General features: G+C 35.2%; 2 protein-coding genes across 17 annotated transcripts in view; one reads left to right on the top strand and one right to left on the bottom strand.

The window, feature by feature from the left end:
• Positions 1-26,562, top strand: part of FAM237B (family with sequence similarity 237 member B) — a 166,508-nt gene that overhangs the window by 29,950 nt on the left and 109,996 nt on the right. For 12 of the 13 annotated variants that reach the window (XR_006594850.1, XR_006594852.1, XR_006594856.1 and 9 more), the window contains 2 exons: positions 2,060-2,156; positions 2,302-2,359. The gene's annotated coding sequence lies outside the window, so the exon portion shown is untranslated. Of the gene's footprint in view, positions 1-2,059; positions 2,157-2,301; positions 2,360-21,158; positions 22,208-26,562 lie in introns of those variants that run through there. The other variant, XR_006594859.1, reaches the window with a different exon arrangement.
• Positions 3,659-26,562, bottom strand: part of CFAP69 (cilia and flagella associated protein 69) — a 61,277-nt gene continuing 38,373 nt past the window's right edge. For all 4 annotated transcript variants that reach the window (XM_023250327.2, XM_023250328.2, XM_023250330.2 and 1 more), the window contains 10 exons: positions 25,766-25,881; positions 20,483-20,601; positions 16,678-16,759; positions 13,566-13,758; positions 10,178-10,315; positions 9,474-9,550; positions 7,947-8,144; positions 6,163-6,249; positions 4,189-4,293; positions 3,659-3,876 (listed from right to left, as the gene is read on the bottom strand). In XM_023250327.2, coding sequence (XP_023106095.2) covers positions 3,706-3,876; positions 4,189-4,293; positions 6,163-6,249; positions 7,947-8,144; positions 9,474-9,550; positions 10,178-10,315; positions 13,566-13,758; positions 16,678-16,759; positions 20,483-20,601; positions 25,766-25,881 — 1,286 coding nt within the window. In that variant the 3' untranslated portion in view covers positions 3,659-3,705. The remainder of the gene's footprint in view (positions 3,877-4,188; positions 4,294-6,162; positions 6,250-7,946; positions 8,145-9,473; positions 9,551-10,177; positions 10,316-13,565; positions 13,759-16,677; positions 16,760-20,482; positions 20,602-25,765; positions 25,882-26,562) is intronic.

Raw genomic sequence — 26,562 nt, 5'->3', positions numbered from 1 at the left:
AACTTAACAGACATTTATTTATACTTTGGGTTATAATCCAGTACTACTACATTACTTATTTTGTTGCTGAAATTGTTCCAGCTTTGGTCATTGGGAGCTCTATAGGATGTTCCAGACTCATCTTGTGTATTTCTGCCCCATCCCCAGAACCAGCCATTTCTCCAAGGAGCCCTGGTTTCTTTTATTGGAGAATATTATCAGAAATCAAGATCTAGGCACTAGGTGTATCTATAGAATTTTGACCTGATAGTACCAGGCCAATTCCTGACTGTCAGGGGCTGCTTTTCTCTTTCTCAGAAAGCATCTTTGACTGTAAACTCAATATAAGCAACTATGAAACATAACTGCTAATGAAACTAATGTAAGCTTAGGTTCTGTTGGCAGAAAGTATGTAAAAATGAGGAATACTGTTTTCATTATAACCTCCATGGGACCTACAACACCTGGAAATCTTTGTTTAGTTTGGTCACAGTTTAAAGGAAAATTAATAAATGGTGGCACTTCAGAAGGGGCTAGCCAGATCCATAAAGTCTGGAATGATTAAATAAGAATGATTACAGAAGGGGCACCTAGGTGGCTCAGTCGGTTAAGCATCCAACTTTGGCTCAGGTCTTGATCTTATGGTTTATGGGTTTGAGCCCCATGTCAAGCTCTATGCTGACAGCTTAGAGCAGCTTACAGCCTGGAGCCTACTTCAGATTCTGTGTCTCCCTCTCTCTCTGCCTGCTCACACTCTGTCTCTCTATCTCTCCAAAAATAAACATTAAAAAAAAGAGGAATGATTACAGAAAATAGATATTTGACCGGAAAAGACTTAGGCTGAACACAATAGTTTTTTTCCTGTGATATGAAACATATCTTGTGCTCCAGAAGACAGAGGAAGAGATGAGTTATTCACCTAATTATTCACTGGTTTTCATCCAATATAAGCAAGAACTGGCTAATAGAGTTTAACCATGGGATGAGCTCCCTCATGTGGTAAAAATCTCATTATTGAAGCATGTTGAAACCATTTCATCTGTATTCACTAAACTCCATTTTTATTCTTTTGACTCTCTTTGAATTTAGTTTATTAGCAAAAGTTTCAGTTTGAGAGCTTGAAATTTTGTCTCAACTGACTCATGGAAGAAAACATATTGTCTGCCTTTCAGCCAGGCTGGATGGACTAGAGGGCTCAAGATTGGTGTAGGAGCACAGGATGTGAGGAGAGACAGAGACCTATTATAGTGACATTGTCATACTGGTTCACTTGCTCACTACAAAGGTGGCTGGAATTGTAATATGCAAACACAATGCACATCTGTCTACCAAGGTTAATTGTCTGTATGAAGCAACACTATCCTCCATCCACCTACATTTATTTAGCTGTTAAATGGCTGCTAGGTAACAACCTGCCCTATTTTACCTTTCCTCTTCCTGATGGGTAAGATCTACACAGCAGAGGGGAAAGGTCCAGCGATATCACAGACTACTTTGTAGTCTGTCCTAATCAGTTTGGAGATGTCGCATTGTACTAGATACAAAAAATTATATTCAACCAAGTAATATCAATTCTATTTCTACACAGTGTTTATGTAATCAGTTAATGTAATAGTATTTATGTCTTAAATACTTAAAATTCATTTTGGATAAAGTCTATCACTGTTATGGAGTAAATACATGTGAACTACCTTAATATATCTGTGTTTAGCATTACCTGTATTTTGTTGGCTGAATCTTCCTTTTGAGCCCAGAACTTTGCTGCATTTGCAGAGCTCAAGGGAAAGGCTGTCAGGAGCTGGGGCCACCATTACACTGATTTAATGATTTATTTACTGAAGTGTTGGTTTCAATAATGAATGAATGTAGTTTCTACCTTGTGCTTAGGGAGCTTAGCATATAGTCTACAAAATGAGGCAAGATTTGTTGTTCTTAGCCATGAACACTTCATTTTGATTGTGTGTGTATCTGACATACTTGAGGTGTATCTGTTGCTTTTTTGTATGGACATCATTGCGTGTTCTTATCCACATCTTTTCTTGACCCAGTAACTACTCTTTCATGGACTCTTTGTGCTTAGGGCTTCCTGTCAAGAAGAGGAACAAATTATGATTTCTAATATCTTGGTGGTGGTGGTGGTAATAAAGAAAAGGATTCGGGAGAGACAAAGCTGCATGGTAAGCTGATGCATGTTATCTATTCTTGTGGGCCACAAGGAGAATAGGCAGCTGGGCCAGGATTAGAAGCTGCTGGCCAATGGTATACTGTCAACTCATTTTAATTAGAACATGAAAAACGTTGCACTTTCTCCCCTTTTTGCAGATACTACTACCTTCAGAGATGGGGATAATGGAAAGTTTCTGGTGGAATGTGAGATGAGGTAAGAGGAGGAGAAGGGAGGAGGAAGTTGCAGGAGGTGGGTCCAGTGGGGTGATGGAGCCTTCTCTTATTTGATAACATGGACTCTATGCAGGTCTTCCCAACTTTGGATTCAGTAGCATCATGTTGGTAGCTTGTAACTGGTCACAGTGGGAGTATTTACACCATGCAAATTGGCAAACACTACAAATAAGGGCTATTTCCTCTTGAAGAACCAGTTGCTACACAATTACCAGTATACTGCTGAGTGTGCCTATGGGCCTAGAATCTAGACTCAAATACCAGCATATTTTCCTATTAAAGAAAACAGGTTCTTGTCTCTCCCTATCCTGGACATGAATTCAACCTTGTGGCTTCCCTGGATTTTATGGGAATGGAGACAGTCTATGGAAACCTCATAATTGCATACATACATGGACACTCTGTTCCACATCCAGCATTAAGGCATCTATCTCCTGTTTTTTGGAAAGCTATCTCCACCACCAAAGGAGGGAAAACACTTCCCAACCCTCCCCTTCCCTTCCCCATTAAAGAAGAAAATAGCATTAGAATTAACTTTGCATATTTATATATTAAGAGTAAAACCATCTGTATTTTTATTTTTGTTGTTTAGCTCATGAATAACATTTGCTTTTTATAACAGACATAATTTATTTTACTTTGACCAACAAATTGTTGCAAATGTTTTTTCTGCCCAGTACTTACATGTACATATGATAACAATATCCTGATTTTCCAGTCCATCTCTATATTTTGTTTGGAGTTGGCCTGCTTCTGGCTCTGGGAGTAGGCAGTACTTAGATCTGGCCAAAGTCATGGTGGATGGCTTCAGTGGGCATGTGACCAATCAAGGGTCCCAACATGTGGAGGCAGTTGCAGAGATTGTGGAGAGACAGGCATGTATTTTTCTGAACTGGGTATCAATTTGGGAAAATATAATCCAGTAGCTGCTAGGGAAGGAGATTCTACTCAGAGCTTTAGTCCCTGGATCCAACAATGCCTGCAGTCTTATTTACTCCTAGATTTGATAGCTACAGAGTGCCTGTAAAAGTTTTTTATTGGCTTAAAACTTTAAGCCAGATGGAGTAGTCATGCAACCAAAGGAGTTTTAACTGATACTATATGTTTTACAATTAAGAGAATTAGCAGTCTTTCGAAAGAAATTGATGACAGCTCTTCTGATGCCAAATGTTGATATTTTCAGTACAAATAAATTGTGTGTGCTTACTTTTATTTTTTCTTAATATTTCCTACAAAAATACTCCAAAATATTTGCTTTATAATTATAAATAAACATGTATTTAACTAAAATAAGCAGACTTTATTTCAGACAGTCTGTATACTGTCTTATGTAGGAGCAATCTTCTTTGGCTCATTCACAGTTTTGGCTGCTCTCACCCTTTGTAAGGCTCCTCCTCGAATAGGCAGTTTTTTAAGAGCAATGTCTGTATCAGCCAGAGGTCCTCCCAGTAATCGGGCAGGAGTGCTTTCCACTGTTACTACCCTACCAGAAGGCACCTGGAAAAGCAAAAGGTATATATCTAAGAGTTCATTTGCAAAATTTTCCAATAAGAGAGAAACCCATTCATCCTTTAGCTGACTTTGGAAGAGATACCAAATTATAGCAGTTTCTTGGAAATCCTGGAAGGCTGATCTGGTCTAAACCAGTACTGGGTGAGAGTGGAGGTACTTTAGAGTTAATTATGCCTTAACTGTGGGTAATGTAACCAGTGAAAAGAACAAATATGAGACAAAACCCCATGGAAATAACATTCTATGGAGACTAAATTCAGTATCTACTAAGAAAAGTCATGAAGCAAAAACCCTTACCGTTGTGTTAAGGCCTTTAATATCTGTCCTATGAAATATTGCATTTGGAGGTTGCCCACTGTATCTAGAGGATTCTATAGCTTTTTCCTGAAGCCTCTTTGCTTTCTGAAGATTTTTAAATTAGAAAGAAAGTAGTATTAATTTCTATTAAAGCATTAACCATTGTACTTAGAATGAAGTATATGAAATACATTTAATTGTGCCTGGCTTATACTTAGAGTGTTCATTAAGTAGCCCTGTAACCTACACTTACTCAGGCTCAAAAGATCATTATTAGTAAGTTATATCTTTTATACAACGCAGAAGACACCAGTCACCTAAAAACATTACTGAAATTTCCAGAGGTACCAGTCATATATGACCAAGGAATAAGGCGGTCCTAAGGAAATCATGTTCAATTTTTAGCACATAATTTAATAAGCTACTAACTTGGGTGATGCATATTTTCAAAATATTTTTCATAAATTAAACTAATCAGAACACTTAAATGCTTCAAACAGAATAATATAAATTGTATAATTTGTTGCACTTATATTAAAAAATTTTTAAGTTTATTTATTTTTGGGGGGGGGGGGAGAGAGAGAGAGAGAGCGAGCGAGCAAGCACGCACACACAAGAACTATGGAGGGGCAGAAAGAGAGGAAGAGAGAATCCCAAGCAGGCTCTGCCCTACCAGCACAGAGCCTAATGTGGGACTCAAACCCATGTACTGTGAGATCATGACCTGAGCCAAAATCAAGAGTTGGACACTTAATCACTGAGCCACCCAGGTGCCCCTGTTGCACCTATAGTTAAACTCAATAGTTGAAGCCCTGCCACAGGTGAAATTCAAGGTAACAAATGATCTGCATTCTTAAACAAATGAGGGGATGATTTTCATTAATTATTCCTTAAAAGTACAGATAGTTGTGAGGATGTTTTATAAGTTGGGAAGAATTTTTATTGAGAAGGGGAAGACATGGTACCTCAAGTGAGCTTTTGTTCTTAACTTTGGTTTTGCTACCTTAATGTGGTTTCACTATTTTCAGGGCCTAACTTAACATTCAACAATTTCATATCTAGTGGAAGAACTGTAACATTACATAAAAGCATATCCAAAGTATTAATGGAAAAAGTGGGAAAAGTTTATATATAAAAAAAGTTTACATAAAAGCATATCCAAAAGTATTAATAGAAAAAGGAGGTTTTGGAAATACTTGCTGCTTCTCACATATCTCAAGTAAACATTCAACATTATAAAGTTTTTAGATTAGTTTCTAACTTATTCCTGAAACAGCTTATCACATTTTTCCAAAGGGATGTTTCTTCTCAATTCTCATTTAAGCTTTAATATAACGTTACTTTTGATGGTCATGGAAGGGAAATACCCTTAGGGGAGAGAGTACAGACAATTATTTTTTCTGTCCTTCACTCTACTTCTTAAAGAAATGACCAATGAATAAGAAGACTCAAAGTGGAAAGTAGGAGCACATTTCTCCTGCTCATTGCTGGCTGACTATCATCTCCTTTATGCAATCCAGGAAATCATCCTTGATTCCCATTGCTAGATCAAATAAAACTCCAAGTAGCGTCTTCTGTAATATGAAAATGCATAGTTTCACTTATTATCCTACATTGCATGTGAGGATCTAACAGTGTTGGTATTCTATAGAAAGGTCAGTAGAAGGGGTTCCTGGGGGGCTCAGTCAGTTAAGCGTCTGACTTCAGCTCAGGTCATGATCTCGTGGTCTGTGAGTTTGAGCCCTGCGTCAGGCTCTGTGCTGACAGCTCAGAGCCTGGAGCCTGCTTTGGATTCTGTGTCTCCCTCTCTCTCTGCTCCTCCCCCACTCATGCTCTGTCTCTCTCTCTAAAAAAAAATGAATAAACATTAAAAAAAAAAAGATCAGCAGAAGAGGCAAATGAATATTCCTGAAAAAGTCTGTTTGTCTGAGTTGACTATTTGTTGTGGATATCACAAGATTTTAAAAGTCCTACCTTTAAAGTTTTAGCATTTGATGTTCTGGCCAAGAAATTTTCCCATGATTTACTAGCCAGTTCTCTTTGCTTGTGTGTGGCTTGTATCTGAAATGAGACAGATAAGTAAGAATTCCAGTTTCTATGGAAGAATACCAAAGCGCTTTTTTAAAGCCCTTACTTTGAAGGAAGACCTAGATTTTGCCAATGTAAATTTTAGAATGACTAGCAGAGGATTAGAATATTCAGAATTCAGCAAAAGTCTAAATATGGAGGAAAAAATCCTTCCTTCACTATGTGGCTAAGGTTTGAACTGTTTTCCATGAAATGTAATATAAAATTGTTGTTATAAAAATATAAAATATAAAATAACAATAATCATTTTCCAAAGACTGATTGCTTTATGTGATTATCACTTGTGAAGACACATCATAATCCAGAACAAGCTAAGTAAATGACCCAACGGCAAATTCACGGGAGAAAATAAAGAGATTCCTACCGCCACTGATAATAGTTTACGTGAGGTTACTTCAGGAAAACTACTAATTTGTGACTGTAGCAATTTAACACAAGCAGTTTTGTGAGAGTGCCGTGTTGGTTGTGGTGATGCAGTCTAGGGAGGTAACCACTAACTGCAGGCTATTTCTAAATTATAGAAACAATTCTCAACAGGCTATTTACTAAATTATAATCAGAGGACACATGCCCTTAGCATATATTATTAAATTTATGAATTATGAACCTAAGTATTTAATTAAACAACTACTTAAAAATAAATGGGGTCAAAGCCATGATAACAAATCAAAAATAACCAACAAATCAACAGTTGTTAGTCCACACAGCAGACGTTCTGCCATTCTACGGAACTAATGAGGCAGCAGGACTTCCAAGAGGGCTCTCCCGCTTAAGAGAAATAAATTACTTAAATGGCAACATCTATGCAATAAAACCTCTTAAAACTTTCAAGCAAATTGGTGTCTAAGATGGAGCAGAATTCACAGGTGGATGCAGACAGAATTCCTACTAGGCTGTAGATACAAACGTTTAATAGACTATGTGAAAGATCAGACAATAGAAAACTTTGGAAATCACCTTAAAGAGTTGTAAACATTTAATTGTAATCATAAAGGGTCACCAACCAGAAGTGGGGAATCTGTATCACCTTTGTATCTGGAGACAAGCTAAATAGCTACTTAACCTATTTGTTCAAAAACTTCTGTTGTATTCAGTTTCTGACTGAACACAAAGCTTTAGGAGAATGGTTTATATTTTCCTGGAAGGTTTTTCTGATTAAAGTCAGAGGCCAGCTTACCTCTGGATTTTTAGATAGAACATTCATTGTAAGTTTTATGGTACTGAAATGAGGATGGAGCTTTATGGATATGCCTATGGTTGGCATGCCAGTAAGGGCCTATCACAGAGGGATGGATGAGGGCGAACTTTCCCAGTGAGGTTAAATGTACAGTCACAGAGATACACTATCAGACACAATTTGCCAAGTGTATACCCTTAAATAGACCACAATTTTTGGAACTGACATTTCAAAAAATGTATCTCAGTTGTCTATTTTTTAAAATGTAAGCCTGTAGAAATCAAATTACAATGCCATAAATTCATAGTGAATATAGTAATTGAATCTCAGGCTCTTAACTCCATGGTTTCTTTAAAAATTTCACAAGAACACTGAAAATAACTATAAGAAAAAACTACACAATAACTGAAACATAAGTCAGGCAAATATATCCTCTGGTCAACTAGCTTATACAATGAAATTATCTTCTGCCTTAAAAGTATATGTGACTTACTTTTGCATATACTTTTTGTTCATTTTGCACATCTTGGTGTGCTTGGCTTTCAATCATCTCACTTTGAAGAGAAGCAACCATCTTTCCAATATTTTCTGATGCTGTTGTAATAGCTTCCAAAATTTTTTTATCTGTAGTGACTGGTCTTAACTTTTCTAATTTTATTTCTTCATAGATTTCATTCCATATTTCTCCAATCTGTTATAATAAAGTTTAAGTTTAAAAAGTTAAATTAACCAAAAATAAATGATATAATTTTAGGTAATCCTTTATTTGGGTGGTTGTTCCAAAGTTAACACCTACTGAACCACCCTTTCCCATCTTACTACTTGGGAATAAGTGCATTGGGAATAATTTGAGGCAATAGTTACATTTGAGTATTCAGAAGTAATTTATTAAATGTTTTATAGTGATAAGGTATTTGTGGATGAGGCTCTACTACCTAAGTCTAGTTCACTGTCATTGTCACTGCCCTCTGGTTGATAGTCACACTGTTTTCATAGTTGCAGAAACTGCTGCTTTAGTCTCATCCTCTGGAACTACTGATGTTTTCCTCCCCAAACCCATGTATTAAAAAATGAGTTAAGGAGTGCGTGGCTGGCTCAGTCCATAGAGCATGCGACTTTTGATCTCAAGAGTCGTGAGTTCAAGTCATACACTAGGTATGGAGCCTACTTAAATAAAAAATAAAGAATATAAATTGCTTGAAAGAAAAAAAAAATCTAAGTCAGGCTGAACTTGTAGGACATTGAGCATGGGGATTCCTGGGAATCTAGAGTCCTGTCTCTTGCCCCTTATTTTCTACCTAAGACTGAATCGTAAGCTGTTAAAACTCCATGGTTTCATCATACTGACAGCTCATATTCTAGGTTGTCTGCAAATTAATGTGCTTGAGTATGCTTATATTTGCAGAAAAATTTATATATCCAGGATTGGGAAGAAAAGGAGCTTTGTTTTCATTTGAAAATAGGTTTATTCATTGGCAACATTCAAATATATAATACTAATATTAGAAGAAAATGTACTTAAAAAGACATTGCTGACACTTCAAAAGCATTTATTTGCCAATAAAGATATAACCATCAGGGTGAGCAACTTAATATCCTTTAACTGATATTTGATTACCATATAAACTAATAATAAAATCTTTAATAAATATTAATTGATTTTAATAAGCAATAATTCATTAATAATTCAATTAATTATAGCTCCTAATGCTCTATAAACAGAAGAAATTATATTTTAAAAATTCTGTAAAACTTCTGAATGCCTCTGTCAGTAACATCCATCTTCTTTTATAAATAATTAGATGAAATCATATCCTATGAAAAATAGCCAGTTAATTAATTGCATGTTTCTGGAACAGTATCAGATGCAAAATGGAAAATAAAAACTATACAGTACATGGTTGACTGCTTACAATACATGGTTGACTGCTTACAACTATGAATATAGATCTTTTATTTCCCAATTGATTTTTTTTTGTCATATCAGAGTGTAATAACAAGATTATAAGAAAGTACTCACTTTAAAATCAAGGTATCTATGTATGATACAAAGAGTGACAAAATCTTCAGCAGATAGGCCAGGTAAATTTTCAAAATCTAAACAAAGTTTATAAAGAGAGAATTACTGTAACAAAGCAAGTAATTCCAAAAAAATATATAATAACCCCATATATCTATCATAAAAACTAATGCAAACAGTTATTTTTGTTTCATCTTGATTATGGAAAAGTTAGTTTTGTGAGCTTTTGGCTTCCTCCTATAAGAAACCTCTGCCAGGTCATCCTTATTGAGTCACTGCTGTGGTTAAGACAATGATACTGTATTTTCAGAGGCTGAATAATGTTTGAGTACCTTTTCCCTTAATAGGAAGCAAGGACTAGAAAAAAAAAAGAAAAGAAAAGGGAAAAAAAGACGGACTTTAAAAATGCAAGTATTTCAGAATTCTTGTGTTTAAGCCTAATCATCTAAACTAACCACTTTTAATCCTGGCTGCACCTAGAACTGCCTCGGGAGCTTTGAAAAATGCTGATGCCTGGGCTCCATACCCAGAGATTCTGACTGTAATTCATCAAGGTTGTAGGCTGGACATTAGAGTAACAATGAAACATGCATTTATCTATATCAGGGGACTTTTTGATGTCTGAAAAATAGACTCCAAAGCAAAATGAACTTGCACACTCTGCAAAACAGAGGCTCTTATGAATGTGACAAGTAGCTTCTTACCTAGTTTGCCCAGCACAGCATAAATTTTTGCTCTGATATTCTCGGCAACATCCATAATTGCAATAGTTGGGCAGTTTGCAGGCAGTGGCATGATTTTTTGCTCTTCTTGGAAACTAGTAAATAGAGGTTTCTTTGTATCTACTCATTGCATATCATGAAAACATAGAAAGGACAGGTAAAAACATTAGTAAATTAATTTAATTTGAAATTTTACTCCAGACATAGAATATATATTATAAAATAGTGCATTGTATATGGTTATTCTTGTGAAAGCATAAGTAATCCAGTTGTTCCCCATTCTGTGGCAAAATTTAGAGCTTTTTTGTTATTTACGTACAATATGAAAATTTCACAAAATAACTATTTTAGGGGTGCCTGGGTGGCTCAGTCAGTTAAGTGTCTGACTCTTGATTTTGGCTCAGGTCATGATCTCAAGGTTCATGGGTTTGAGCCCTGAATCGGGCTCTGTGCTGACAGGGCAGAGCCTGCTTGGAATTCTCTCTTCCTCTCTCTGCCCCTCTCACACTCTTCTCTCTCAAAATAAATAAATAAACATTAAAAAATTACTTTTGGGGTGCCTGGGTGGCTTAGTCGGTTAAGCATCTGACTCTTGATTTCAACTCAGGTCAGGATCTCACAGTTCGGGGTTCAAGCCCTACGTCGGCCTCTACAGTGGTGGCGTGGAGGCTGCTTGGGATCCTCTCTCTCCCTTTCTCTGCCCCTCCCCTGCTCATGCTCTCTCTCACTCTCAAAATATATAAATACACTTAAAAAAATAAAAGTGATTCATCACTTATATACAACACCCAGCGCTTCTCGTAAGTGCCCTCCTTAATAGCCATCACTCATCTAGCCCATTATCCCCACCTCCCTCCATCAACTCTCAGTTTGTTCTATATCATTAAGAGTCTCTTGTGGTTTGTTTCCCTCTCTTCTCTTCCCCCACGCCTTTCCATATGTTTGTTTGTTTTGTTTCTTAAATTCCACATATGGGTGAAATCATATAGTATTTGTCTTTCTGTGATTGACTTATGTTGCTTATTAGCACAATATATTTTTACTCCACGTCATTGCAAATGATAAGATTTCATTCTTTTTGATGGCTGAGTAATATTTCTATATATATATATATATATATATATATATATATATATATATATATACATACATACACACACACACACACACACTACCTCTTCTTTATCCATTCATCAGTTGATGGACATTTGGGCTCTTTCCATAGTTTGGCTATTATTGAGCATACTGCTGTAAACATTGGGGAGCACATACCCCCTTCAAATCTGTATTTTTGTATCCTTTGGGTAAACACCTAATAGTGAAATTTCTGGATTGTAGGGTAGATCTATTCTTAGTTTTTTTGAGGAATCTCCATACTGTTCTACAGAGTGGCTACACCAGTTTGCATTCCCACTAACAGTGCAAGAGGGTTCCTGTTTCTCTGAATCCTCACAAACACCTGTTTCTTGTGTTGTTAATTTTAGCCATTCTCACAGGTGGGAAGTGATATCTCATTGTGGTTTTGATTTGTATTTCCCTGATGATGAGGGATATTGAGCAACATTTCATGTGTCTGTTGGCCATCTGGATGTCTTCTTTGGGAAAGTGTCTATTCATGTCTTCTGCCTATTTTTTAACTGGATTATTTGTTTTTTGGATGTTGAGTTTTATAAATTCTGTATACGTTCTAGATACTAACCCTTTATCAGATGTCATTTGCAAATTATCTTCTCCCATTCAGTCAGTTGCCTTTTAGTTTTGATTGTTTCCTTTGCTGTACAGAAGCTTTTTATCTTGATGAAGTGCACGTTTGCTTTTTGTCCCTTGCCTTCAGCCATGTGTCTACTAAGAAGTTGCTGTGGCCAAGGTCAAAGAGGTTGCTACCTTTGTTCTCCTCTAGGATTTTGATGGTTTTCTGTCTCACATTTAGGTATTACATCCATTTTGAGTTTATTTTTGTGTGTGGCGTAAGCATGTGTATGGTGTATGCATGTCACTCTCCGGTTTTACCAACACCATTTGCTGAATATACTGTCTTTTTTTCCATTGGATATTCTTTTCTATTTCGTTGAAGATGAACTAACCATATAGTTCGGTGCATTTCTGAGTTTTCTCCTCTGTCCCATTGATCTATGTATCTGTTTTTGTGCCAGTACCATAGTGTCTTGATGACCACAGCTTTGTAATACAGCTTTAAATCTAATGTGGATGAATCTTAAGAACAATATTGAATAGAAGAGATCCAGTTGTGCTTGGAAAGGGTCTATGAGTAGGGTCTTTCTGGGGTGTTTACAATAGATCATTTCTCTTTGTTTTTCCTTTAAAAATCATTCCTATTGTGGTTTAACTTACATGCAATAAAATTATTGTAACATTTTATGTATGTGTTACATATACATATGCAATGTATAATGTAAACTGTGTATTAGTCACATAGATGTTGACTTTATAATAATTCATTAGACTATTCATTTGTAAAAAAAAAAAAAGTAAACTGCATGAATATGAATCAACAGCAATGTGCAAAATACTATACAGGCACTCTATTTGTATCCCCAATTTTATCAGTAAATGAAATGGGTTGAATCTATTTGTAAAAGCAGGTAACTCAAAGGAACTTCTTTAGGACATGGTGTTAGGTTTTGTTTTGTTTTGAGTTAAACAATATAATCAAATACCACTTCCTGAAAATATAAAAATATGAATCTGCTGATAATATACTTTTCTTCCATTCATTCAGAATTTATGATAGCAAGTTCTTCAAACTCTTGTGAAAAGAACCTTAAACAAAGAGGTGAAAGTTCTCATACTTCCCTCATATCTTAAAGACCTCTTTCTAAAAATATGGGTGAAAGATGATGAAGTCCTATGGATGTAATTAACAGGGTGGTGGCTATTCTAACAATATTTTATTATATATTTGAAAGTTGCTGAGAGTAGTTCTTTTTTTTTTTTTAATTTTTTTTTTCAACATTTATTTATTTTTGGGACAGAGAGAGACACAGCATGAACGGGGGAGGGGCAGAGAGAGAGAGGGAGACACAGATACGGAAACAGGCTCCAGGCTCTGAGCCATCAGCCCAGAGCCTGACGCGGGGCTCGAACTCCCGGACCGCGAGATCGTGACCTGGCTGAAGTCGGACGCTTAACCGACTGCGCCACCCAGGCGCCCCTGCTGAGAGTAGTTCTTAAAAGTTCCATCACAAGAAAAAGATTGTAACTGTGTGGTGACGAATGTTAACTAAACTTATTGTGGTAATAATTTTGTAATGTATAAAAAACTAAAAAACTAATGCAACGTAAAATTCAATTATATCTCAATTAAAAATATGCATCTAATTGCTATTATAACAGTTGTAAATACACTTACCAATGATCATCCCATGTTTATCACGTTTTACTCCTAGTTCTTTCTCTTCCTTTCTCCATAGTTTAATTAAAAGACTAGCAGCTGTCTGGTCCTTCTTCCCTCGCCAAGCATTAACATGAGCCGTAGTTTTGGGATTATCACAAAATTCAACCATTATTCCAAGTACTAGATTACAGAATTTTTTTTGGTTCAACTTTTGCAAGGAAACAGGAAAGAAAAAAATGCAATAAATTTAAAAAATTATTACCTTCAAAAAAGAAAACAAACATTTGTATTACTGATCAGTAACTTTCTTCTAAATGACTGCCTTAAAATTCAGACTTAAGTATGATTTGGGACAATCTCTTGTTAAAAAGTATGTTTTCAAACATTAAGATTTAGAAAATATAAAAAGAAAAAGATTCAATATAATTCTGATATAGTCATGAATATATGTCATGACCAAAATGTAATGATTAGGTTCAGTCAGAAAAAGAGAGATTATAAAAATAAACGAAGATGTTCATTTTAGGTAAAGCAATGGCAACAGTACTATACATAGTTCACTGTATTTATAGGATCTTTCCAATTTACATGATTTATTATGGTTTATAAAGACTCATATTAACTATAATCTCATTGTGATTAAGAAAATAACTGATGGTAATTGCAAGTGGAAGTCCTATATGAAAATAGATACAAATGAGATATAATTTTGTATTTTGAAAATCAGCATCCAAAACAGTAAGCATTTAAGAAAAATCATCAAGCATATTCCTTTGTTTTGCTACTAGTTTTCAGCAAACCAAAATTTAGGTATAGAAAAGTCCATCCAGAATAATAGCCTCCTCCACACAATAATTTGTGTCTGAAATATTTTTTGTTGATTAACTCATAGTATACCACTAATAGAATATAGCAAAGGAAACATGTAACCTGTTATTTGAACTGCAAACATTATCAGTTTCCTCTTTTATAAAATGAAAGATTATAATATTACCTGCTTTAAAGAGTTATTATGACGATTTATACAAGACTGCCTGGCACATAGAAAGTTCTAAATAATATGTAACATAATTAGCAATTATTGCATACTGAATAAATATTTTAGCAGATTGTATTAAGCAGAACCCTCAATTGAGTTTTTTATTCCTATACATCACTTTCAGGAAAAAGAGGCAAATGTCAAAGGTTGGAGTTGATCTAAAAATTTCATTAAAGAATATTTTTTATCTGTAATTAACTTGATTGGTTTGATCCACATTAAGTACAATCTAATAATTATATTCATAATAATAGAAAACACTTACATGGTAAAAAATATGTCAGGCACTATTCCAAATAAGTGTGTATGTGTGTGTATGTGTCTGTCTGTCTATACACACACACACACACACACACACGTGCACATGCATATATAATCACTCATATAAATCTCCCAACAGTGCATGGGGTAGATACTGTTATCTCTTTTATAGATGAAGAAACATATTACAGAGATGTTAAATACTTGTCCAAGGTACACAGCTAACAAGTATTGGAGGCCTCAATCAGACTGATTGCAGCCTATGCTCATAACCATTGTGCTATATATGGCTTCTCCTAGCAGTCTTCTTCATGCCTTTCCATCAGAGAAACCCTAGTGGTGAAGGAGAGTGAACACAATTGAGAAATGTCTGTGAAGTTTTTATATAATCTTAAATATTACTATAGAATTTATTATAATTATTTTTTAATGTTGATTTTTGGGAGAGAGAGAGAACACAAGCGAGATCATGACCTGAGGCTTCACCAACTGAGCCACCCAGATGCCCCTATTATATAACTCCCTACTTTTGAGTCTTTAAATAAAAACAAGATTCTAGGAAGATATGCCAAATTAATTCTGTGACTTTGAGAATCTCCTGACACATCACCATGTGTCTCTGGGCACACTTGTACTCTCATCAGAGAAGCATGGTGAGGTATACATCATTTAGTAGAGCCACACACATATCCTTCCATATTATGTCCAATATCTCTGAATTTTCCAAGGGTTTCTGGTCATGATTCATTCCTGTTTATCAAAGTTTATCATTATTTATGTTTTGTATGTAATTTTTTATATCTAATGAGTTTGCTCTCCTATCTGTAATGCCACCTAATTTTCTTTCAGAGAGATGAAGGGACACAAATAACTGTAGTACATTTGCTAATTCCAAGTAAGTTCATTATTCTGTTAATAAAATCATGAATGGTGGCAATCACAGGCAGGGACAGAGTATCTCTCAAAGTTTTACTGAAACCAAAATAACTTTTCCTCCCACATTGTCTTGACTATGGACTTACTTAGAATTCAGGCCAGTAGAAAATGACTTTGAGGATAATTGAGGGTCTTTGCCATTCTTCATTGGTATTAGATGGCAACTATATTTCCTGACAGGCTTAATGTATCCATTCCTGTTCATTCTGTGAAATGGTCTATGACATACTAATTCCTCGCATAACCTACAAACTATACACAATTCTTAAAAAATACTGATCTTTACTCCTTTGTGTAATGTAGCCCTTAACTTTTAATACTAAAAGAAGCTAGAAGTTATCAATAATGATTATACATTTTGATATTGTCTAGCACTTCACACACTATTTCCTTAAAGGTTGGTGGGGAAAAGAAATCCCATAAAACAAATTATCTTTTGTTATGTGTTTGTGAATTCTGACCTAAGTACACTGGTTTCTTCAGAGGAGGGATTTTCAGAGCTTTTATCTATACAAATGCAAATTATGATCTCCAGGTGAGATTTTGTTTAATGTTTATTTCTTTATTTTTGAGAGAGTGGGAGAGTGAGCACAACTGGGGGAAGGATGGCGAGAGGGAGGGAGACACAGAACCTAAAGCAGGCTCCAGGCTCTGAGCTGTCAGTTCAGAGCCTAATGCAGGGCTTGAACCCATGAACCATGAGATCATGACCTGAGCCAAGTCAGACACTTAACTGACTGAGCCACCAAGATTTTATTTAAAACAAACATTTAAACATGATTTGGGGACACATTTAATTACAGAATAGTGTTCTGTGGCACTTAGCTTTGGAAAGCTTTAATAAAGACATATTATTAGTAGTATTTTATAATTGTTAACAATCATACTTACTGCCAGTAAATCCAAAAGGAGAAAAATGCCTTCCTTTTCAAGAAAATAATCCTCTAAGGGATAACATCCCAAAATACAGCACCTTAAATAAAAAGGAAGTTATTCCTTTAACAAGGATTCTATCTATATATATTGTCTACTTCTATATTTTTGACTATGTTAGATGCCTCATTTAAGAGAAATCATGTATAAGAGAGAGTTTTCTGTGACTGACTTCTTTCACTTAGCATAGTGTCTTCCAGGTCCATCCATGTTTCTATAAATAGGATTTTCTTTTTTTAAGGCTGAGTAATATTCCATAGTGTGTATATATACCATATTTTCTTATCCATTCATCTATTGATGGAACATTTGGGTTGTTTCCATATCCTGGTTATTGTGAATAGTGCTGCAATGAACATGGGACTGCAGCTATTTCTTCAAGATCCTGATTTCAATTCTCTTGGATATATACGTAGAAGAGGGATTACTGGATCAGGTGGTAGTTCTATTTTTAATTTTGTGAGGAACCTCCATACTGTTTTCCATAGTGGCTGCACCACTTGGCATTCCTAACAATGTCAAGAGAGTCTCTTTTCTCCATATTCTTGCCAACATTTCTATATCTATGTATCTCTCTATATATATCTACCTACCTGTCTATCTATTTACCTATTTTTGTTTTGAATAACCACCCTAGCAGGTATAAGGTGATATCTCATTGTGGTTTTGATTTGCATTTTCCTGATGATTAGTTGTTCCATATGAATTTTTAGGATTGTGTTTTCTATTTCTGTAAAAAATATCTTTAGGATTTAATAGGGATTACAGGGAGCTATACATCACTTTGACTAGTATGACATTTAAACAATATTAATTATCCCAATCCATGAACACAAGAAGTCCTTCCATTTATTTGTATCTGCTTTCATTTCTTTCATCAGTGCTTTATAGTTTTCAGGGTTTAAGTCTTTTACTTCCTTGGTTATGTTTTTTCCTAAGTACTTTATTCTTTTCAGTGCTATTCTCTTTGATGCTATTTACTTAATTTTCTTTTTGCATAGTTCATTATTGGTGTAAAGAAATGCAACTGATTTTTGTAGATGAGTTTGTATCTTGAAACTTTATAAGTTCATGTAAGCTCATGTAAGCTCATCAAGAGATAATTTTACTTCTTTTTTTCTGATTTAGATGCCTTTTATTTCTTTTTCTTGCCTAATTGCTCTGGCTAGTACTTACAGTATTGAGTAGAAATAGTGAGAGTGGGTATCTTTGCCTGGTTATAGATCTTAAAGGAAAAGCTTTTAGCTTTCCACCATTGAGTATAATGTGGGTTTTTCATCTATGGCCTTTATTGTGTTAAGGCAAGTTCCTTCTCTACCTAATTTGTTGAGAGTTTGTTTTTATCATGAAAGGGTGTTGAATTTTGTCACGTGCATTTTTTTCTAGAACTGAGATGATTGTGATTTTTGTTCTTCATTGTGTTAATGTGGTATATCACACTGATTGATTTGCTTGTATTGAGCAATTCTTGCATGCCAAGGATAAATCCCACTTGGTAATGGTGTATGATCCTTTTAATTTGTTGTTGAATTCAGTTTGCTAATATTTTCTATAGGACTTTTGCTTCTATGATCCTCAGGAATATTGCTCTGTAGTTTTTCTTTTCTTATAGTATCTTTGTGTGGCTTTGGTATCATGGTGATGCTGGCCTCATAAAATGATTTTGGAAGTGTTCCCTTTTCTATATTTTGGAAGAATTTAAGGATTGTATTAATTCTTCTTTAAATGTTTGGTAATTTCAACTGTGAAGCTCTCAAGTCCTGAGCTGTTTTTGTTAGGAGGTTTGTTTTTTGTTTTTTAGAGAGGGATAGAGAGCACAAGCTGGGGAGAGGGGCAGAGAAAGAGAGAGAGAGAATCTCGAGTAGACTTCACGCTGAGCACAGAGCCCAACACGGGCTTAGTCTCGCTATTGGGAGATTATAACCTGAGCCAAAATCAAGAGTCAGACACTTAACTGACTCAGCCACCCAGGTGTTCCAGGAGGTTTTTGATTACTGATTGAATCTCCTTATTGTTATTAGTCTTTTCAGACTTTCTAATTCTTCTTGATTCAGTCTTGGTGGGTTGTATGTTTCTAGGAATTTTATCTATTTCTTCTATATTGTACAATTTGTTGGCATAGAGTTGTTCATAATAATCCCTTATGATCTTTTTTATTTCTATGGCATCTGTTGTGATATGTTGTTTCATTTACATCATTTATTTTGAATCATCTTCCTTCTTTTTCTTCATCTAGTTAGTGCTTTGTAGACTTTGATATCTTTTCAAAACAAACCAGCTCTTATTTTTCTGGATTTCTTCCCAATCTCTCATTTATTTCTGTTCTAATCTTTATTATTTTCTTTATTCTGCCAACTTTGAGCTTAGTTTGTTCTTCCTTTACTAGTTCCTTTATGTGTAAAGGTAGGTTGTTTGAATCATTCTTCTTTTCTATCTAGGTATTTATCCCCATAAACTTCCCTCTTAGCACTGCTGTTGCTGTATCACATAAGTTTTGTTATGCTGTACTTTCATTTTAGTTTGTCTTGAGAAATTTCTAATTTTCCTTTTGCTTTTGTCTTTGACCCAGTGGTAGTTCAAGAGTGTGTTAATTCCCATGCATTTGTGAATTTTCCTAATTTCCATTTAGTATTGATTTCTAGTTTTCTTCCATTGTGGTCAGAAAAGATATTTTGAATGATTTAAGTCTTCTTAAATTTGTTAAGACTTGTTTGTGACCTTGTAGGCAGAACCAGCCCCCCATCCTGTGGTTATTTAGGCGCTCTCCAAAAACTACCTCATTGACATAAACTCAGATGTGGTTGAAAGGGGCTTGTTATATATAACAAAAGACACAGCCTTCAAAAGTTATTACTCTGGAGCTATTACAGGAACTGAGAATAAAAGACCAAATATTGTAACAAAAGATATTCTCATTGCTCTTTGTGTTAGATCTATAGTCAGTTTTTCCCCCCAGATATGCTGCAGTGGGGCTGTCATGAATCCCACCCAAGCAGAAAAAAAGAAATATGTTAAGTGCTAATGATATTTGAAACTCAAGTAATTTTCTCCAAGACAAAATTTCATAAATTAATGTTAAGAAAAGCAATATTTATTTATTTATTGCTCTTTAGGAATGCTAAGACATTTGGGGAAAAATATTGGTTAGGAAATACCTAATCAATTGGGTTTTGACTCTTCAAAGAGGAAATGAGTGAGGAACTGTGTGAGTAAAAGTAGATGCTTGTGTTTTTCCAGACCAGGCCAAAATGGAATGGATTCAAATCACAAAAACAAGAATTTAAGTTTATATACAAACTTGTATCCTGAGTTACAGACAAGATTGCTTTCCAAAGGATGTTAGTAAATATCATTTCTGGACTATTGAAAAGAAAAAGGCAAAAAGGCAAAAAAAAAAAAAAAAAGGGGCATTGGAAGAGTTATCTTTATGGTGTGATTTTAAGGGAAGACAAAATTTTTTATGACTTTAGCAAAACTTATTGAAGCTTAAATTGTGGTACAAAAATACATTTCAACTGATTTAAGAGACGAATTATTGCAACAAAATTTTCCCTCCTCTATCATACACACTAGAGTTAATTTCAAGTATTATCCAATCTATAGTTTTAATTTTTCTAGGCTTTTATTCCATACAAATTTGTGCAGTTTTAAAAAATTAGATAGAAATCTTAAATCTATTTAAAAAAATCAGACCTCAAGCCAACAAATGTCATGAGGTAATTTTCTTGTATTATAGTTCTAACTTGGTTACAGTAATACTCACCAAATGCTGTCCAGTGTACTAAAAAGAAGTACATTATAGCCTAATCCACTCTGAAACTTCATGGGGTCGGTTTTCATTACATGAAGAATTATATCCACTCCTTCTGTTCCAAAAATTTCCTAAGAGATTTATTTAAAATTATGTTTTGAAATAATCTCATCCTTTTCTATTTCATTTTGTCCCCTAAAACTTTTTCTACCAGAGAAGCAGAAAACACGGCTACTTTATTACACAATTTTTTGAATCAATACTCAGTCTCAGGAGTTTAGGACAAATTATTATAAAGCTAATCATTTTAAGAAAGGGCATCAATCACTATGCTAGCTTAATGTCTCTTTATAATTTTTATTTTTCCCTTTCTTTTTTTTTTTTAAAAAATAAACCATAAGCTTGCCCCATGATTTTCTTCCACATTATAATGAATGTAGTCCAATATCCTGTCAGATGAATGCTAGATAGCAAAAACTAATTTAAGAGGCTAAAATTCTATCATGGAAGATTTTTTAATGCTCCCAAGAGAGAAATATACATACATATATGTATACATAATATATTTCTCTCATATATATATGAGACTCATATAAGGTTTTGTAAAACCTTTAATAATTTATATCAAGTTATTACCAGTTAATATTTCTTCCTTAACAATTACCTTTCCCATTGCTTTGTTGTTCAGTTCTGCTACCCAGTAAGCAAGACTATGAGCATTTTTCCAGAAGAACACAGGCACAGGATGACAGAATAGAAGGAAAAGTTGCACCAAAGCTCAGAGCAAGGTGTGGATTTACTGTTCTTGCTGGCTTTCCCTAAAACCCCTCTATTGAAAACTTCATAATCTTTAATTTTTATCTTTCCAATTCTATCTTTTGCTATTTATCAATCTTAGAGACTCAGAGTTTGTTATAGAGTTAAAAAAGATCAAAGGGAATTAAGCTCTTTTTTTCTAATTTTTAATTCTAGTTATGAATTCAATTTTCTCCAAGTTTTTATTTAAATTCCACTTAGTTAACACAGTGTAATATTAGTTTAAGGTGTAGAATTCAGTGATTCATCACTTACATACAGCACCCAGGGTTTCACAAAAGTGCTCCTTAATGCCCATCACCCTGAATCAAAGGTAAACTCAAAAAACATTTATAATGCTACAGCCACTTTGCAAGAACTGTTTTCCAGTTTCTTAAAAACAGACACCTATTTTATGAACCATTAATTGCACTCCTAGGTATTTAGGAGAAATGAAAGAATGATGTCCACAAAAAGACAACAATAAAAATGTTCACTGAAGCTTTATACATAATAGTCCCAAATGGAAACAACCTAAGTGTTTATCAATAGGGGAATGGATAAAAAAAATTTGGTATATTCAAGGAGTGAAATACTATTCAGCAATAAAAAGGAATGAACTGCTGATACCTACAACAATATCAATATATTTCAGAAATATAATGCTGGATGACAGAAACCAGTTATAAAACAGTAAATACTATGTGGTTCCATTCATATAAAGTAAATAAATAGGCAATACTAACTTAAGGGGATAGAAATCAGAATAGTGGTTACCTGAAGGCAAGTGGGGATATGGCTGCTAAGGGGCATGAAAGAATTTTATAGGGATGGGGCACCTGGGTGGCTTAGTCAGTTAAGCATTTAACTCTTGATTTTGACTCAGGTCATGATCTCACAGATGTGGGATCAAGCCCCACATCAGGCTCTGTGGAGAGCATGGAGCCTGCTTGGAATTCTCCCTCTCTGTCCCTCCCCTGCGAGTGCTTGCTCTCTCTCTCTCTCTCTCTCTCTCTCCCTCCCTCCCTCCCTCTGTCTCTCAAAAATAAATAAATTAAAAAAAAAAAGAATTTTATAGTGAGATAACAATAGTCTGTTTTAATTGGGGTACTGGTTAAATGGGTATATACATTCATCAAAACCTATCAAAATATACACAAAATACATATTTTATCGTATATAAGAATACTCTACAAAAAAGAATATTAAAACGTCACAGGATTACAAAAACACCAACATTTATGGACACCAAGAAAAAGTTGAAGAGGAGGAGTTAAGGTGGCAGACGAGTAGGGGGACCAGGATTTCCCTCCTCCCTCAAACACAGCTATATTGAGGTTAGAGCATTTGGAACACCAGGAAATCAATCTGGCGGGGGGTGGGGGGGTAGCAGAAGGATCTCCATGGGTTGCGGGAGACAGCTTAGTGGGTCAGAGGTGCATGTATGCAAACTGGGGGAGATGAAACAGTGTAGGCATGGAGGGGAAGGAACCTCTTCTTTGGAGAGACAAAAGGGAAAGACAGGCTGTGGAATTGTGGCATTGTGTTAGTACAAGAGTAAAACCTCTCCAGACCACGGACTGGGGAGTGAGAAATATGGAGAGTGCCAGTTTCTACCTTGCAAACAGCGCCAGGAGCTGAGGATCAGAGTTTTCAAAATTGTGTGGCTTTCTTCAGACTGACAAATTCCTAGACACTCACACACTACCAAAACTCAAACAGGAAGAGATAGAAAATTGGATCAGACCCATAACCAGCAAAGAAACTAAATTTGTTATCAAACATCTCCTAACAAGTGGATGTTAGCTGGGCTAGATGGCTTCCCAAGGGAATTAAGCCAGATATTTAAAGCAGAGTTAATACCTATTCTTCTCAAACTGTTCCAAAAAATAAAAATGGAAGGAAAGCTTCCAGACTCATTCTAGGAAGCCAGCATTACCTTGATTCCCAAATCAAACAAAGACCCTACTAGAAAGGAGAATTACAGGCCAATATCCTTGATGAACATGGATGCAAAAATTCTCAACAAGATACTAGCCAATCAAATTCAAAAGCATATAGAAAGAATTATTCACCATGGTCAAGTGGGATTCGTTCCTGGGCTGCAGGGCTGGTTCAATATTCACAAATCAATCAATGTGATATATCACATTAACAGAAGAAAGGATACAAACCATATGATCCTGTCAATAGATGCATAAAAAGCATTTGACAAAATACAGCATCCTTTCTTAATAAAAACCCTCAAGAAAGTCAGGATAGAAGGAATATACCATAACATCATAAAAGCCATATATGAAAGGCCCTAATACCATCCTCAATGGGGAAAAACTGAGAGCTTTCCTCGTGAGATCAGGAATACAACAGGGATATCCACTCTCACCATTGTTGCTTAACCTGGTGTTGGAAGTTCTAGCCTCAGCAATCAGACAACAGAATGAAATAAAAGGCATCCAAATTGGCAAAGAAGTGAAACTTACACTCTTTGCAGATGACACGATACTCTATGTGGAAAACCCAAAAGACTCTACCAAAAACTGCTAGAACTGATACAGGAATTCAGCCAAGTCTTAGGATATAAAATCAATGTACAGAAATCGGTTATATTTATATACATCAATAATGTAGCAACAGAAAGAGAGATCAGGGAATGAATCCTATTTACAATTGCACCAAAACCCATAAAATACCTAGGAATAAACCTAACCAAAGAGATGAAAAATCTATACACTGAAAACTATGAAAAGCTTATGAAAGAAATTGAAGACACAAATAAAAAGGAAAAATATTCCATGCTCATGGACTAGAAGAATAAATATTGTTAAAATGTCAATACTACCCAAAGCAGTCTACGTATTCAGTGCAATCCCTATCAAAGCATTCTTCATAGAGCTAGAACAAACAATCCTAAAATTTGAATGGAACCACAAAAGTACCTGAATAATCAAAGTAATGTTGAAAAAGAAAACCAAAGGTAGAGGCATCACAATCCTGGACTTTCTCCTGTTTATTACAAAGCTGTGACCATCAACACATTATGGTATTGGCACAAAAACAGACACATCGACCAATGAATAGAGAATCCAGAACTGGACACACAAATCCTTTGTCCTTTGACAAAGCAGGAAAGGGTATCCAATGGAAAAAAGACAGTGTCTTTAGCAAATGGTGAGGGGAGAACTGGACAGCAACATACAGAAGGAAGCTGGACCACTTTCTTACACCATACACAAAATAAATTCAGAATAGATAAAAGACCTAAATGTGAGACAGGCAACCATTAAAATCCTACAGTAGAAAACAGGCAGCAACTTCTTTGATCTCGGCCACAGCAACTTCTTACTTACATGTCTGAATGCAAGGGAAGTAAAAGCAAAAATGAATTATTGGTACCTCATCAAGACAAAAAGCTTCTGCACTGCAAAGGAAATGATCAACAAAACTAAAAGGCAACCAACAGAATGGGAGAAGATATTTGCAAATGGCCAATCAGATAAAGGGTTAGTATCCAAAATCTATAAAGAACTTACCAAACTCAACACATGAAAAACAGATAATCCAGTGAAGACGTAGGCAGAAGACATCAATAGACACTTTTCCAAAGAAGACATCCACATGGCTAATATGCACATGAAAAAGATGCTCAACATCACATATCATCAGGGAAATAGAAACCAAAACCATAATGAGATACCACCTCATACCAGTCAGAATGGCTAAAATTAACAACTCAGGAAACAACAGATGTTGGCAAGGATGTGGAGAAAGGAGAACCCTCTTGCACTATTGGTGGGAACACTAACTGGTGCAGCCACTCTGGAAAACAGTGTGGAGTTTCTTCAAAAAATTAAAAATAGAATTACCCTACATCCCAGCAATTGCACTACTAGGAATTTTTCCAAAGAATACAGGAGTGCTGACTTGAAGGGGCACATGCACCCCAATGTTTATAGCAGTGAAATTAACAATAGCCAAATTGTGGAAGAGCCCAAATGTCCATCAACTGATGAATGGATTAAGAAGATGTGGTATATATACATATAATGGAACACTACTCTGTGATGAAAAAGAATGAAATCCTGCAACAACACAGATGGAACTGGAGGGTATTATGCTAACTGAAATAAGTCAGTTAGAGAAAGGCAGGTATATGATTTCATTTATATGTGGTATTTGAGAAACTTAACAGATGATCATAGAGGAAGGGTAGGAAAAATAAGATAAAAACAGGGAGGCAAACCATAAGAGACTCTTAAATACAGAACAAACTGAGGGTTGATGGAGGTGGGTAAAATGGGTGATGGGCTTTAAGGAGGTCACTTGTCAGGATGAGCACTGGGTATATATGGGAGTAATGAATCACTGGAATCTACTCCTGAAGCCAAGACTACACTCTATGTTAGCTAACTTGAGATTAAAAAAAAAAAAAAAAAAAAAAGAGTTCATAGTGCTAGGTGATTGGGAGATCTGAACAAAACTTGGATTCATAGGCATACTTACCTTTCTAGGAATATGATGTTCACAAAGACCAGATAAGATAAGTAATATATCAGATTGAATTTCCAAAACAATGGCTTCTTCTTTGTCATGAGACTTGATTATATTTTTAAAAACTCCTGTTATGAAAAAAATTGAAAGAATGTAAACTTACTGGACATTGTATTTTTATTTTGATCAATTACTGTTTTGAAATCTCTTCTTAAAAAAAGAAAAAAAAAAGAAATTCCTTATAAAATTTCAGCTAGAGCAACTATTTTAAAAGGGGCTGTTTTCACTGCACAGTTACTTAGAAGCTGTAGACAGATGATGATAAAGGGACTCTTTGACTACAATCAGTAGCCCCATATGTAGAGCATGTCTAGTACAGAATTAATGGAGTGACATTAAAAGATGCCCTAACAACCTGATACTTTGCCCAGCAAACAAAACTCTTTAGAAATATACAGAATGCCATGAGGCAGAGATGAGTGCTGCTGCAAATATATGACTAAAATGCCTGATCCCAACTTGCTCATCTCCTTATGGTTAACAGGGTCAATTTTAGGCAAAGGTAGATATCTCTAAATATGTTTTTATTTTTCTGTTACTTTTTTCTGCATTTTCTCCTTATGTCTACCTGGAGGTGTCTTCAACAACTTTAGATAGCAGTATTCCCATGTCCTTTGAAATCTCTCCTCTGCTTTTAATAAAAATTTAGAAAGATTGGAAAAGAGCCACTTACAGTGATGGAATGACAGTCACAATAAAATTTTGCCTCAAAAAGAAGTTTTCCTTCAAGCTTTAAATGAGGAACAAAA

Source organism: Felis catus, chromosome A2 (assembly GCF_018350175.1).
Source record: "Felis catus isolate Fca126 chromosome A2, F.catus_Fca126_mat1.0, whole genome shotgun sequence".
NCBI lineage: Eukaryota > Metazoa > Chordata > Mammalia > Carnivora > Felidae > Felis > Felis catus.
Note: the sequence above shows the minus strand (reverse complement) of the source record. Positions and strands in the feature narration are given on the sequence as shown.